The sequence below is a fragment of the Channa argus genome, chromosome 12 (genome assembly GCF_033026475.1).
Source record: "Channa argus isolate prfri chromosome 12, Channa argus male v1.0, whole genome shotgun sequence".
Lineage (NCBI taxonomy): Eukaryota > Metazoa > Chordata > Actinopteri > Anabantiformes > Channidae > Channa > Channa argus.
This window is the reverse complement of record NC_090208.1, coordinates 24986774-25003286: the sequence shown is the minus strand read 5'-3', so window position 1 is coordinate 25003286 and position 16513 is coordinate 24986774. Positions and strand designations below refer to the sequence as shown.

The 16513-nt window shown below is 38.5% G+C and overlaps 2 protein-coding genes across 2 annotated transcripts; both read left to right on the top strand.

The window, feature by feature from the left end:
- The first annotated feature begins 4882 nt into the window (after window positions 1-4882).
- On the top strand, window positions 4883-5869 carry LOC137137114 (histone H4). The gene has a single exon (XM_067522996.1). The coding sequence runs from the start codon at window positions 4935-4937 to the stop codon at window positions 5244-5246; it is 312 nt and encodes a 103-aa protein (XP_067379097.1). The 5' UTR covers window positions 4883-4934; the 3' UTR covers window positions 5247-5869.
- Window positions 5870-6376: 507 nt separating this feature from the next.
- LOC137137110 (histone H2B 1/2-like) lies at window positions 6377-7352 on the top strand. Its single transcript, XM_067522992.1, has one exon. It carries the CDS (start codon window positions 6497-6499, stop codon window positions 6866-6868), a length of 372 nt encoding a protein of 123 aa, XP_067379093.1. The 5' UTR covers window positions 6377-6496; the 3' UTR covers window positions 6869-7352.
- Window positions 7353-16513: the final 9161 nt, after the last annotated feature.

Here is a 16513-nt window from a genome sequence, read left to right as displayed (position 1 = left end):
CGATACCAGTGATTTCAGATTCGATCCGATACCAAGTAATACCTTGGCTAGTATCACGATATCGATCCGATCCGATATCATCTGATCACGATGAAACACAATCACGTGAGCCCTTACAGGGAATAATTAAAAACATTAAAACAACAGCAAAATCATTGTTCAACCTATTGGCATTTTTAACATTTTCATTATTTCAAATAAAACGTTCTGACTTATCTCCATGACAACAGCATGACACTTTCTTTATCAGGTGAACAGTTTATGTCACTTGATATCTATGACTCGCCCTCATCTACATGTATGTCTTATATACCCATCTGTATTTCCTTCCCTTTGTTTAAAACCAATTATGGATTAGACACACTTTGCCTGTTTCTACAATTCTCTTGAAACAGAACGTTCATAGCGAAATAGTCCGTGAATACAAATGATACATTTGTATTCACGGACTGGAGGAGCCACCAGCCTGCCGAGCATGTGTCAAAGAAGTTTAGTTGAAGATTGTGGATCATGGGGCGGATCGGCGAAGGAAAAGTAGTTCCTATGCGGTGCATCACAAATAATATACAAATTGATGTAGAAGGAGCAGAAAACATTCGGATATGACTGCAGAGAAAATATGAATAAATAAACAGAAAATATCGATATTTGAACCTGAGGATCGATATTTAAAAATTGGCCGTCAAAATCGAAATATCGATTTTTTGGTATCCATCATTACTTTGAGTGCCAATAGCTAGAAAAGCGCTATATAAGTGCAGACCATTTAGGTAGAGGATTTAAGAGGCTGGAGGCGGGTTTCCTGGAGCTTTTGGACCTGTTACATGTAAGAAAGTCAGACACAAACTCTTAGACATCCGCTTATTGACCAGGTTCTCAAAAGTGCAGCTGGACAGCGAACAGGGTTCAGGAAGTTCTGGGATGACAGTTCAGGCGACATGCATGGCACCACTGAAGGAGCTTAGAGTGTAAGTGTTCAGGAACCTATAGACTTATAACCGAGATGAGTGTGGGCTCACACCTAGTTACCTGGATCACAAACTAACTCCAAGGGAAACCACAGTATGTCAGCAGCACAGGGCACAACCGGGGACTATCTCCTCTCCTCTTTACCCTCTACATTTTGGAACTCCAATTTTGGCCACATCTATAGGGTGTATCAGGGATGAACTTGAGGGGGAAAACTGGAGCCTGGTGGAAGACTTTGTGACATGGTGTAGGCCTAACTATCTGCATCTCCAAGACCAAGGAGATGGTCGTAGTGGTATCAAGTTTCTTCCAGTCTGTGGTGTGCTGGGAGGCAGCATTAAGAAGAGGGATGCTGCACAGCAGACATGCTGGTGAAGATAGCTGCCTCTGTGCTGGGAACAGAACTGGAGGCTCTAACATCTGTGGCTGAGATTACAACCCTCAATAAACTCTTGGCCATAATGGACAATGCTAACAACCCTCTACACAGCAACATCACTAGACAGAAAGTGTTTTCAGTGGCAGACTGCTGACCCAATCTTGTTCCACAAACAGACCGAGGAAGTCTGTTGTCCCCCAGGCTATCAGACTGTTTAACCCCTGTGAGTACCACAAAGCTGGACCCATGACTGCATAGTTGCACCCTGCACTGTGGTATTGTGTTTCATTATGTTAGTCCTCCTGAGACCCTGACATTTATTTATGGTTCACTTTTTCTGTTAAGCTCACTTAGCTTCATTGGCTTAGTATAAGGGTGTACTATTACTATTCATTACTCTTCCTATTCATATTTGGTTTTCTTTTATTCATATTTTATTGTGTTTTTTAATTTTTTCTATTGGAGCATTTTACGTTAGGCAGGTTACTGGATGCTTTAAATTTCCTTCCTGATTAATAAAGTGTCTGACCATCTATCTACTTGTCTGAAAGGCTTCCAGTGTAAAAACAGGTCCATGGTCTCAGATCCTCTGGCTCGAGTCTTTTATATGTTCTGAAGTGCAGAACAAAATCTTTTGGAGTGGCAGCTTTTAGTGTTCCTATTGATTAAAATATCTCATGTGTGCTATTCATTGACTTCATATATATATTTTTTTTAATATGACAAGTGAAACATAACTGTCTGGAAATGTGTTAACATATCTGTTAACACATTTCCTAAGATGAATGTTGGAGCAGAAAAATGTGTGTGTCTGAAATGTTTTGCTTATCAGTACAGCACATAGCACACATTCGTACAAATAGCAAAACCTGTTTGCATAGTCTATGAATAAGTTATACCAAGATTGAATGAGATAGGAAGCTCACTTTATTTACCCTGCAGGTGCAGGTTTTGAATACATAAGCAAGTTGTCGGTGTTGGCCACCCACAAGCTCACCTCTCTTTCCCATCAGCCTGTGAATCATTGTTCCCCTTTGGATCGTCACCATGACAGGGCCCAAAATCTTTCCCGAGTCCAGGCTTTGGAAATTGTTTTCACTAAGCATAAAGTTTAAGCAACAACTTCTTTAAATTTAACAACTCAAAAAAAAGTGATACCATCTGAAATGAATACCTAAATTGTAGCACAGAGATGGTAAGAAGCATTGATTGAAATGCTGTGCTGAAGTATAATTTTGTAGTACTGATGCTTTACTGGAATATTTGCATCTTCTGTTACTCAGCTACGTTTATTTTACTCAACTTTCTCGTTACTTTTAGTTGATGTGCAGACATTGATTCTTACAGGGTGACACCAAGTTGTTTTTCAGCTTGTATAAATTTTCCTCTCAGATGACATAAGTTGGAGCAGGTTGACCAAAATACATATAGGACAATCTTTAGGAAGATGCAATCCTTTTTTAAAATGGTCTAAAATACTAATGTTCATGAAAAGATATTCTAGAGAAAAATCTGTTTTTCTGTTGTTATAAATTGCAAGGTTTCGCAGAATTCACATTGGATCGGGTAAATTAGTTGTTGCAGCTGCGATGTTGTGACTTTCTGGAGGGACTTGTATGAGCAGCCAGAGAAATGTAATAGCATACACATGTTCACCAAACTAGAGCTAAAGTGGAAAATCTGTAAAATCACCATTTACCTACAATTGATAATGAATTAACAAGCTGCCAGTACAGAAAGTGCTTAAAATTAGCTTCCACACTACGTCTCCATAGTAACACAGATGTTTGCACTTATTATCAGGAAAGAAGAGAGTTTTGACATTTATTAACAAATCTGGACTGGACTTGAACGTCTCCTTCATGTACATGCACTTGGTACTTCTACTTGTAGTGGAGTATGTTTTACTTGGGTATTGACTTTGAGTTTGTAGGATTTTAGAAACAGCAGTACTGTAGTGACTGGTACAGCGGGAGGACGAGGAAGCAGAAGAACAGGGAGGTTTGGGTGAGGGCAAGTTTTAGTGTTTGTCATAGTGCACCTCCTCTTTTAGTCAGCTCCCCCCTGTGCTGGGACTGGAGGAGACTGGCTCCTTGGTCAGAGCAGGGAAATACTAATATAAAACCAGGTGCTCAGTGTCTCCCGTGGTTCTGGAGGATCTTTTCTAAAGTCTGATCAGTTTTCGGCAGCTTGACCCATTCTTGAGTTTCCCAATATGAAGGTTCACCATTAAATCATTGGAGCTCCCCTTTAATTAAAGGTGCATTGTAACATCCATTAAATCACACATGAGCAGATTCGCCTTCTAATCTGTTCTAGTGCAAACTCAGCTCAGTGCTCCAAGTTCCATTTACTAGTTGTGCTGAAATAGTGTCAGAAATAGTGTTAAAAGGAGATTTTCTCCAATCCACTACCTGGAAAACTCCATCTAATAACCATCATGTGCATTAAAAGGCCGACAAGTCGTGAAAGAAGTAGGCTCCTCAGGTCATTTAAGTAAAAGTATCATGAAATCCATGTGCTTATGTAAAATTTCTTCTCATCTGTTTTTCTTCTTGTGGGAATAATTAAAAAGAACAGGATTTGTGGTGCTGTGATGTTTTCAATCTTTCTGTAACCACAGAGGAAAATACTACTACATTTCTTTGACAGCTTTAGTTACTAGGTCCTTTACAGGTACCTAAGACAAAATCAAATCAGCTTTAATGTTTTGGTTTAAAAAATTGAAAGCAGCTGAAATTCAGTTAACAGGTTGTGATTTATAGACAGAGTGAGAACAGTAGGAAGAGGCAGCAGACATAAAACAGGAGAGTTGTCAGAAACTGTCAGCTTCACCTTCTGCAGCTGCTTCTTTGGTTCCACAAGTTTAGTCACATCTCAATCTGTACTTAGTGTCATTAATAAAATGTTTCTTTGTTGTAGTTTTTGGGCTACACTTTGTGTATTTTCACCTTTGAAATTTGTTTGCAGCTCAACTGTGAACTGACAGCAAATATGTTCTTGTTTTAAAAGTTTCACTGGTGTGAAAAGTAAGACTTGATTTCTGCAAACTAGCTACTCTAAGATCATTTCAAATCCAGATTATTAATGAAAAGAAAAATATAGTGTGTAATCATCATTATTACTAGGCAGTAAAATTTGAGATATGAAATTAATTTTGACATTTGACTTATGACAAGACCTCCTCCACCAGCACTAAAAACAATTGTAAATCCAACATTTTGACTGTGATCATCAATATTATTTATGATAATGAAGCCTTAGTACATGTTTTATTAATCAATTACTAAGTTACTATAGTAACAGTGAAAACATCAGTTAGGAAGCCATGATGCTGCTGAAAGATGCAGAGGCTTTTTTTCGGTCACTTGCTGTAAAATAGTGAACAGATTGTGAAGTGAACAGACACTGACTCAGACCATCTGTCACTTTCTGCTGCTGTTGATGGACCTTTGTGAACAGGATGCAGCTGGGAAACAGAGTCACTGTGTCTCATTGGATTTTTGTCTTCAACTACGTCCACAGAGAGACGCCTTAAAGCCGAAGCTCTGTCCCCCAGCTTCTCATTGTTCTCTGTTCTAAGAAAATGAGCGGTCGCGGCAAAGGAGGTAAAGGACTCGGCAAAGGAGGCGCCAAGCGTCACCGGAAAGTTCTCCGTGATAACATCCAGGGAATCACCAAACCCGCCATCCGCCGTCTGGCTCGCCGCGGTGGCGTGAAGCGGATCTCCGGTCTGATCTATGAGGAGACCCGCGGTGTTCTCAAGGTTTTTCTGGAGAACGTGATCCGTGATGCCGTCACCTACACCGAGCACGCCAAGAGGAAGACGGTGACCGCCATGGACGTGGTCTACGCTCTGAAGAGACAGGGCCGCACCCTGTACGGCTTCGGAAGCTAAAGCTGATCCACGGCAGAACGCAAACACAAAGGCTCTTTTAAGAGCCGCCACCTCATCTGAAGAGTCACTTTCCTCAATGTGCACAATAGAAATTTAAACTGAACATGTACTGTGACACTTTTTCTCTTCTTATGCTGTTAAATCATCTGTGATATTATTGTGATCTCACAAAGTTGCGTTTTATTCTTTACTATAGTTGCAGGACAATATAGTAAGTGCATCACTTCTCAGTCCTAAGTACAAACTAACCTTATTAACACTTTTATTTAAATGAATATTAAAATGAGATCAGTCAACCATTAAGAACAGTTTTATAGTTTCTCCTTCCAAAGCCAAAACCTCAGAAATAAAACCAAGGTCACTGCTGCAGTACAAACGTTTTTCTACATTTCTTTGCAGTCATTGTTAATCTTTTATTACTGTTCTAAATCCACAGCAACGAAACCTCCATGTCTTTTGTTTGACTGCATTTGTTCTGCCTTTGCGATGTCAAAGTTACACATGTTTTTTTTAAAACTAGATTATATTTTCTTTTTCAGAGAAGATAAGTTATGTTTGGAGAGAAGGATTTTCACTATATTTAGTTTTACAAACTTAAATTTTTTTACAGTTTATCCTCCTTGTTTATTTCACATCATTATTATTACAGATCATTAGGTACAGAGTTTTCATTTCTTCTGTAACCTGAATGTTACCTGATTTTTGTTTTTTCCTGTTCTGCTCAAATCCAAACTCATTCTGTTTAGTCAAGGTTTAACTTGGCTCCAGATGAGATTTCTGACAAGTTTAATTCTCGTGATGTATGGACTTCGCTGTTTTCACTTTTGAATTTAAATTTGACAGAATATCATGAGGAAAATAAACATTTAAAAAACGTTAGGACTCATGTTCACTTTGTTCTGATACTTACTTCTGTTCTAATTATTATCAGGGTGATAGTTTGATACTGTTATCAAAAAACTGTTTATTATTTCTGTGTTTATGTGTCAGGGACTCTGCATGTAAACACTGTCATTATTTTGATATTGTGGAGTTGGACGATGCAATACAACTCTTTTCTTTTTTTCAGTCTCCTCACAAAGGAAGTTTATTGGCCGTTTGTGTGACACATGCGCAATCGCCTTGAAAGTCTCAGCCAATGCTGTGCGCGCAACATCACAGTTGTATTTGCATGAAGGGAAAACAAATCCTCCATCTCGGCTTCATCACATTCATTCACAGAATAGAAAGGTTCAGAGAAAGTCTGTAAAATGCCTGAGCCAGTGAAAGCACCGAAGAAGGGTTCGAAGAAAGCCGTCTCTAAGAGCGCTACCAAGACCGGCAAGAAGAAGAGAAAGACCAGGAAGGAGAGCTACGCCATCTACGTGTACAAGGTCCTGAAGCAGGTCCACCCCGACACCGGCATCTCCTCCAAGGCCATGAGCATCATGAACTCGTTCGTCAGCGACATCTTCGAGCGCATCGCCGGTGAAGCTTCCCGGCTGGCGCACTACAACAAGCGCTCCACCATCACCTCCAGGGAGATCCAGACCGCCGTGAGGCTGCTGCTGCCCGGTGAGCTGGCCAAGCACGCCGTGTCTGAGGGAACCAAGGCCGTGACCAAGTACACCAGCTCCAAGTAACCAGCTGTATTGCTGCTGCTCCACACCTCAACCCAAAGGCTCTTTTAAGAGCCACGTACTGTCCAACTAAAGACCCACGTTTCCTCCTTCGTGTTAATGAATATTATTTTAAGTCCCGTCATGACCAAAATTAATCAGTGCTATTTAGCAAAGGTTAAATGCCATTTAAGTTATGGTTTTTATTAGTCATAACACCTATATGAGCCAACCAGGGTTTCCTCTGTTTTTGTGTTGTGTTATGTTTAAGTTCACTCATGTTATTAGTGAGATCACAGGCGCTTTGATGGTTTCCTTTCCTACAAGGTGGTGGGGACCACAACAAGGTAGAAAAGACTCGTTCAGTGTGTAGCTGTGCAGGCACACGGCTTCTTACCGAGTCCTGTGGATTCAGCTGAACTTTGAAAAACTTGTATATATGAAACTGTGAGATTACTGTACTTAAACTTGGATGTACAATTGGTCCGTCATGAGTTTAAGTTGAGAAGCAAATCAATAAATGTTCAATGTTCGTCATACAATGATCCCCCAAGTTTTTGTGTGTCATGGGATTACATGACACACAAAGCAGAATCAGCTTCCAGCAGATTAATCACTAACAGTAAATATCAAGACTTTATAATAAATACATAATAATCAAATTCTCTATATAATACACTTTCTGACCAAGCATCATCTAAATACTCAAAAAAAAAGCAAGATCATTTTTAAAGTAATCTTGCTTTATGATAAAGTAAACTTTCAATATAGAAAAAAAAATATTTTTTTGAATTCACAGAGCTTAAAAATTGTATCATATTTTTTATTATCAAATATAAAAAGCTGCATCCGATCCAGCTGCACAGAGATCTTTTCCTTTTGGGCAGATTTTATTTAACATATTTTTTTGCACCAGAATGTATATGGATTGAGTCTCTTAGTTAAATCCAAATTACAGTCATTTCCTTCTGTTTTAAATAAGATCAGTCTCCAAATGGAACTGGGGTTCATGGCAGTTGAAACAAAATCTGGCCCATTAACCAACATGCAGATGCATGAGGCAGATGGCCTCTACTCTGAGTCCGGTTCTGTCACATAGTGCTTTGTTTCTTCGGTTTTCTCTACAATTCTCTAAGACCCGGACCTTACTGTGCAGAGGCCTGGAGTTTTGTTGTGAATCGGTGGTTTAAGTAAAAGTTTAGTGACAGGTGACACACTGAGGACAGCAAGCCTTGACATTTTTAATACAACTGAGAGCTAATTCTGAAATTCTCAGTTATAAAAACACAATCAAAAACAATGCAAAATGCAAAGAACTGAGAACTTTAATAAAATCACTAAGTCATTTGTCATAAATATATCATCAAAGCCAAAAATAACCTCAGTAAACCAAAGGAGACAGACAGAAAAGCAGATGCGACACTTTACTGAATCCTAATTTGTCTTAAATGGTCTCCAGCATTATTGAGCCTCAGTTGAGTCACCGTCTGTCACACACAATGATTTGGTCACTGCAGTGGAGACACCTGACACAAGAGGACAGTGCTGCACTTTAATTCGCACTTTTGAAAAGCTCAGCCGACAACATTTTTAAATCTCACACAGTAATATTGAAGAGTGGGGGTTAGGGTTCTCTTTTCTTAGCAGGTTCTAGTTAAATATTGTGTCTGATAACTACAGGAACATGTACTTTATGTATTAGCAGGTATGAACTCAACATTTATCATGAGTTACATCAGCTTCTTTCTCCTTATGGAAAACTTTCCCATCAGGCTGTTCTCTCCAGTTCATGGTGACTCCACTCAGTCCATTCTCCTCCAGTCTGACCAGGAACTAAGAAACACAAACGGAGTTTGTTTTATATTGGCGTGAATAGTTGAATGGAAATTATTGTATGAGAGAGATTTAATTTAGTTCTGTTAATGTGTTCACAAAACAGGTTGTTCATAAAACTAAAGTAACAGATTTAAGTCTTCAGAAAACACATTTTCATTGTTTGAATCGATAGAGTGGCTATCTCTCATATTAAGGTCACAGAACAATACTTGTATTTCTACAGTCACACTGCACATGATGATAACAACATCTATATAAACAGAAAGTGATAAAAGACAGAGAAGAACTATCATCCAATATCTGTAACTACTTATCCCATTTGGGCCACCGAGGCTGGAGACTATCCCAGCTGTCATAGGGCGAAAGGCGTGGTACACCCTGGACAAGTGAATCTCAGGGACAACACAGACAGACAAACATTCACACTCACATTCTCAACTACAGGCAATTTTGATTCACCAATTATCTAACATGCATGTTTGGACCAGAGTACCCAGAGGAAATCCTTCATCAGCACGGGGTGAACATGCAAACTCCACACCAAAAGGTCACCACTGACCAGGGCACAAAACAGCAACCTTCTTCCTGTGAGGCAGCAGTGCTAACCACTCCACCACTGTGCTGCCCCAGAGAGCAACTAAATGTTTTCCAAAGTCAAGAAGAATTCTTAGCTTTATCCAACCATCGGAAACCTACCTGTTTCAGGAGGTCTGCTTTCACTGGAGGATCATTCAGATCCACAGAGGAGTCCTGCAGCTTCATCCTCAGATTCACAACCTGCTTCCTTACTGGTTCTTAGAGAAATAGAAAAGACAAAGCTGTGTTTACTGAACCTAATCACCTTTTTCACATTTAAGGACAATCTACATCAGTTTTTCTAAAGCGGTGCACTTAGAGTGACAATAAAATACTCACTGCTGTAGCAGACATATGGACGTTTTGTGTCACAGGGCAAAAACTTCCATTTTCCTGAGTTCTGCAAATTTGCAACACCACATATGACATTGAGTGATCCAACTGGGTTCTGTGTGTTATCAAAGGAGTTGAATGAGAAGATGCTCTGGTCAGACCAATAAAAACTGGGTTGTCTAAATAGGCCAATCCACACATAGTCACTTTGCACCAAGGCTTGGATTTTCTGGTTAACTTGGGCATTGGTCACAGTGACCAAGTCTTTGTAGTTCTTTCTGCAGAAGCTCTGAGCACTGGTCCAGTTCATACCTGGATTCACTAAAACAAATTCTGGATTCAGTTGAGTTCCTGCAGTGAGTTTGGAGAGAAAATATGAGTTGAGTTCACATACTGAATTTCACTTTGTTTTTCCCAAAAATATATTCCTTGCTATATCTTTACCTGTGTAACAGAAGAATGGACGTATGAAATTAGACGGATCATCGAACCATCCTCCATCACTTGAAATGACAACAAAGAAATGTGTTGCTCCCTTAAAGTCTGGTTCATTTTGAGAAGTTTCCCAGTTCCTAAAATCAGCCCCACTCCCTGTGTATCCATCTGACCACGTCCAGTTGATCTGATTGTACAGACCAATCCAGACCTCAGAGTTGTAACCAGCAGATGAAACTGTGTTGATAAGTTGGTTCATTTCTTCAGTATTTTCAATGGTGGCCAGGTCTGTGTATGTCTGTCTGCAGTAGCTCTGAGCTTCATTCCAAGTCTTTAAATCAGGAACATAGTAGTACTGAGGGAGGAGGCAGGTGGAGGGACTCCAACCTATTAGTAGAAGTGTTTGATATGTTAGTCTGAGATCTGTAAATGCCTCAAACTATATATATATATATATATATATATATATATATATATATATATATATGGTCAGTTCTACAAACCACCATCTATAATGTTAGTGGATTGTCGCAGATTGTTCAAAGACTGGATACCTGTTAACTTATGTCATCTGATGAGGCTGTATAAAGGTTAATTACTATTGTAAGTTTCTGAATCACTGATATAATGATGACTTTTATCAGTAGTGTCATTTTAAGCTGGGCTGACATACAATATTATCTCCTAATTGTTTATCTGGTGTCTAACTGGTTTCTGGAATGTTACAACATTTTTTTTAATTTGCTGGTCTGTCTGAAATTTGACAGTGGTGACGCAGAGAGATAGGAAGGATGGGAAGGATGTGCAGCAGGTTAGTGTGATTAAAGATAAGGATGTAAATGTATTGACAGGTGCCAGGAGTGTGATGGGAAGATGGAAGGAGAACTTTGAACTTTAATCACCTATTTAAATGAAAGCACGATGCCCTAGTCCATCGTGCTTTCATTTAAATAGGTGATTAAGGCCTAAGGAAATTGAAGAAAATATATATACACAGAACCTTTCTGCTGTCTTTATATTTAAAGACGTCAAATATTTAGACAAAGTAACCACTGCATTTTTAACAACAATTTATTTTACAATTTATTTTATTTTACTATAAATATACTACAACAAGAGTCTGACATTGACAATATTAAGAAATGTACTGACCTGAGAGATAAAAGACAACCAGCAGGATCCTGTTCATCACGATGCTTCTGAGTGGACTGTGTGATCACAACTATTAATGAAAGCATATGTTGGTGTGTCAAAGTCTTTATGCAAATGTTTTGTGTTTGATGACTTTATGAAAATGTTTTTTCCCTAAAAAAACAGAGCAGTAACTGCAAATCCAGTACAGATCAGCAAGAAAGATTTAAAGTTTTCAACAAGATGGAAAACTGTAAAACAGACTATTGTGTTGAGTTTCAGGGCTGTTTTAACTCATGGTATTATGGCTGATACAGTAAGTGCACATTTAATTCCATCATGGTTGTTTATTATTATAAAAAAACACTACATGAACCATGATCAGGGTTGGTGTTAAATTCAGTCCCTGCCCCAGTACATTTGTCAGGGAGTATGAAGAAGGGCAGATCTTCTGGTATTAAAGAAGCGACAGGTGTCTTGCGGAGCATCAGCAGAAATGTTTCCCAACTTAGAGTGTAGATAAGAGTTATTTGTAGGAATATTTAGGTTAATATTAATGGAATCAGCAATTCATCACTTGGGTGTAAGAGGACTGAGATGGGAGGAAACAAGAAACGGGATTCAGTCTGAAGATGTAGATTAAATAAACAGGAAAGAAAAACATAATATAGATGATGAGTGTCTTTTATAACTAAACAGAAATGAGATATGCTCCATATATTCGCATCTAGATGGACAGGTCAAAAGCTCCAGTGACAGACAGTGGTGATCCTGGAGTCTGTTGTGGCTGTAGACAAAAATGTTTGATCCATAAAACAGCTAAGCTTAAGATATGGAAAATACAATAAAATACAAACCACACCACACTGCACATAGCACAATACCTTGTATTTTTGATGTTGAAACAACCATCACACATGAAGCAAAAAAAGGAAACACAGGGATTAACACATCCAGATTTAGTCCTCTAAACTATAACATAGACATCTTGCATTCAAACAGCTGTGAAGTTTGTCTAGAGAGCAGTCTGTGGTGGTGAGGCTGGGACTGAGGAGCCAGACCCTCTGTCTGCTGCTCACTGACAGGACAAGAACTGACTAGGAAAAGGTGATGCTCTACTTTCAAAAGTTACTATTTGAATAATATTTCGATGCTGATTTGATAACACATTACATGTATTGTAATCATGATAAACTCTTCTGATATGTGGGACACAATCATGAGCACTCACAGCCTACAAACTGTCCATTTATTCTACATTAAACACAAACAGACATAACAGTGTCTTTACTAAATGATGATCATTTCCAAAGCCTGGATTCAGAACTGATCTTGGGCTCAGCCAGTGTTATATGATGGCAAAGACAGATGGGCTTGTGGTTGGCAAACATCAACACCTCAGCTGCTTAAAAAAGGTAAGAATATCCTCCTCAGTTTCTCCTTTAACACTAGTTCTCACCACATGCAAAATGCAAATAAGGGAATTTGCTGTTTATGTTAAGAGAGTGTTGTGATAGTAAAGTGACTAAGCATGTGAGATACACAAATACATACATATGGGTCTGCTCCTGGGATTTCCCCGGGAAATGTGTTAACAGAGGTGTTCTGTTCTACATGTGTTCATTTGAAAATGTTCTGATGGGATTTGCTAAAAAATCATATGGACTTGACATCAAAGTTGCAACAATAAATATTTTTCAGATTAAAATATTTTAAATGCATATGATTAATGGGAACAGTGACAAACAGAGAATGATCAACTCAGCAGCTGCAGAAGAACAGTCAGAAAGCAGCTTTTTCATTCACTATCCAGTTGAAATCTGTGAGCCAGACTTCCAAAATTAGTCAGAGGTGAAGTAGAAATCAAATTACTCTCCTGCTGTATCTATAAATGGATTTCCAGTAACCTTGATCCCTAAGTCAATGTAAACACGCTCACTGAAAACTTCCTCAAACAGCAAAACATTTTCATCACTCGCTCTTTCCAAACTGCCACCTCTGGCACTGTCCTAGAGGCCCAAGCAGGAACCTTGGATGACAGAGCAACTTGCATCACTTTCCATTACTCTAATGTTTTGGCCACTCTGTTTAAAATGAATGAGAACCATGTCTTCTTGTAATGCACTGCAGTACAACTCCACTACCCACTGTGACCTTAATACTTTGACCTCTTTCTCCCAATGTCAACTTCAAAAGAATAAAAGTTTTTGTGACCATAGACATGTCAGAGGATACAGACAGAAATCTCAGATTTAAATTTAGAAGAAATTTATTTTACTTAGTGAATAACTGCTTTAATGACACTGTGACTGTTCAAAGTATCAAGTATTTTAGAAAACAAAATTCATTAAGCAGGAAAAGCCAAATATAAGCTCATATTATTGGACTGGACATGAACTTATTTTTAAGGTGATTTAACACCTGTGAGGGACATGCAACATCAATTTAAGAGATTCCACATTTGAATTTCTAGAAAAGCTGATCAGTAGAATGTCAGACTTGCAAATTTGAGTTGACCATTATTCTGCACTCAAATATGCTTAAAAATAGATAATTAATTTCTGTGTGTTTTGACATCCTTTTACAACAATTTAATTGAATAAAGCAAATAAAAGATGATAGAAAACATAAGTGTATAGGTGTATTCAAACTTTTTATTGTCATTGTATCCTTGATATGAAGCAGTTATAAACCTTCTGTGTTGAGTCAGAGTGGTGTGAGAATAACGCTAACGCTGCTTTGTTTACAGTTTGCATATCCATGTTCCCCGGTCTTCTGCTTTCCTGTCCTCTCACACAATCACAGAATTTACAATTCTACATGTTCATGTTCTAGCACCACCTGTCCCAGATGATGCTGACATGAACCATCGCAGCATTTGCTCTTCACTGGAACTATCTTGGTTTGTCTTAGCCCAGTTTCACATACTTTACCTTCCCGTTTGTCTCTGAAGCTCCAGTCCAATGTGACAGGACTAAAATAATTTATAAGCAGTCAGAGTCAGACAAGTTCCATATATATATGTAACATTTCCTCATATACACTTTTCCTCTTGTGGCAATAATAAAAAACTTTCAGGACTTGTGATGGTTTTTTAAATGTTATACTGATTGTACTTGTACTGCTTGGACTGCTTGTAGTGCTTTATTTCCATCTCATGTTATATTTACATCATTACACTTAGTGAGGGTAAATGCGGTGATTATGACCCCTTATTTGACTCAGTTTTCTTATTTTAATATTTCAAACCTCAAATTTGGCCTGTTTTACTTTTATTTTTATTTTAATTGTTTTTTGTGTTGACTTTTACAGAGAGACAGAGAAAACATTCCTTGATTAAACATCCAAGAAAAGTTAGGCCTAGTGTTTGATGGAGGACTTCACACACACATGTTAGCATTATACAAGGGCAACTCTTGGCAAAGGCACTATAGTTATACCTGTAGATTGATCTGGAAACAATGTTCTGTTGTTGTTTTTAAATCAATGTTTTTCCTTTCAAATTTTACAATGCAGTAAATAATAAAAAGTGAAGGGGTGTGAATACGGACGTGAATGCACACACACATGCTAATTATCTTTTAGTTCAGATAAGTTTGCATCTTCTTTCTACACTTACAATCCCTCATTTCTCTTTCGTGAAAGCAAAGGGTCTCTGTCATAAAACGTTTATAACTGAAAACTGTATATTTAATTAACTAATAAGCCCCATTTATGTAGCACCTAATGTACAAGTTGATAGCAGGGGGGGGGGGGGGGGGGGGGGGGGGAGTAATGCAAAACGTTCTGTCATCCCAAATTCCTGCTTGTTCCGCTAGGACAATATGTTCTGCTGTTTTAGGAAGTTCTCAATGACTGTTTATATGCACTTCTGAAACCTGGTTACTGTAAATCCACGTATACATACAGCAGCAGACTAACCTGATTTCTCCTCCACCTCAGAGTTATTTTGGAAGCCTGCACATTTGAACTGTTTAGAGATAGAAAACATTGCTTTCTGATTTTTTGTCTGTGTGCATGTGTGTCACAGCAGAATGACAGCACAGGGGGAGATAAAGGGGAAAAAAACGGTGAGACACACAGCAGATCTACAACGATAACGGACTGAAATTACAAAAAAAATGTGCAGGGCAAAGTGATTTATTCAGACTTCTACGAGACACATTGTTTTAGGAATATTTTCTTTCGGACTTCAGGCAGACTTTGCTTTAAAAATGAGGTGTTATGATCTCTGCTTTTATTCACTCTTTGCCTCAGCTGCTTCTTCCTGTCTGCAGCCTTTTGTTGCACACATGCACAGTTGGAGAAAACTGATTCAAATCCTGGTTCTGTGTCTACATGGCAAAGAAATCTCTGTTCTCTGACAGAAATCTACCTGGGAAATCAGATTACCTCAAATTGGGAAACGAGCCATTGTGTTTGCATGGACAATTAAGAAATCATCCTTCCAGGGAAAACTGACTATAACCTGGTTACGTAAGTCCTTGTAAACACACTTGGTGAATCCAGGTAGTGATGTGGATTCTACTTCCACCACTTCCTGAACTAAGACTATGGTTTAATCATGAGCACTACAATATTAATTTTCTCAGCCCAAGTCAACAAAACAGCATGTGCCATCGTCACTTTATAAAGTGGTTCTAGTGAACACATTCATTTAGTCACAAAGAAACATCACCAGCTCAGTAGACTTAATGGGAACAGCTGCTGAGTTGATCGTTCTCTGAGAGTTTGTCACTATATGAACAACACCTTCCCCATGAAACAAATGCATTTGAATTATTTTAATCTGAAAAATATTTATTGTTGCAACTTTGATGTCAAGTCCATATGATTTGGATCAGCAAATCCCATCAGAACATTTTCAAATGAACACATGTAGAACAGAACACCTCTGTTAACACATTTCCCGGGGAAATCCCAGGAGCAGACCTATATGTGTGTATTTGTGTATCTCACATGCTTAGTCACTTTACTATCACAACACTCTCTTAACATAAACAGCAAATTCCCTTATTTGCATTTTGCATGTGGTGAGAACTAGTGTTAAAGGAGAAACTGAGGAGGATATTCTTACCTTTTTTAAGCAGCTGAGGTGTTGATGTTTGCCAACCACAAGCCCATCTGTCTTTGCCATCATATAACACTGGCTGAGCCCAAGATCAGTTCTGAATCCAGGCTTTGGAAATGATCATCATTTAGTAAAGACACTGTTATGTCTGTTTGTGTTTAATGTAGAATAAATGGACAGTTTTTGTAGGCTGTGAGTGCTCATGATTGTGTCCCACATATCAGAAGAGTTTATCATGATTACAATACATGTAATGTGTTATCAAATCAGCATCGAAATATTATTCA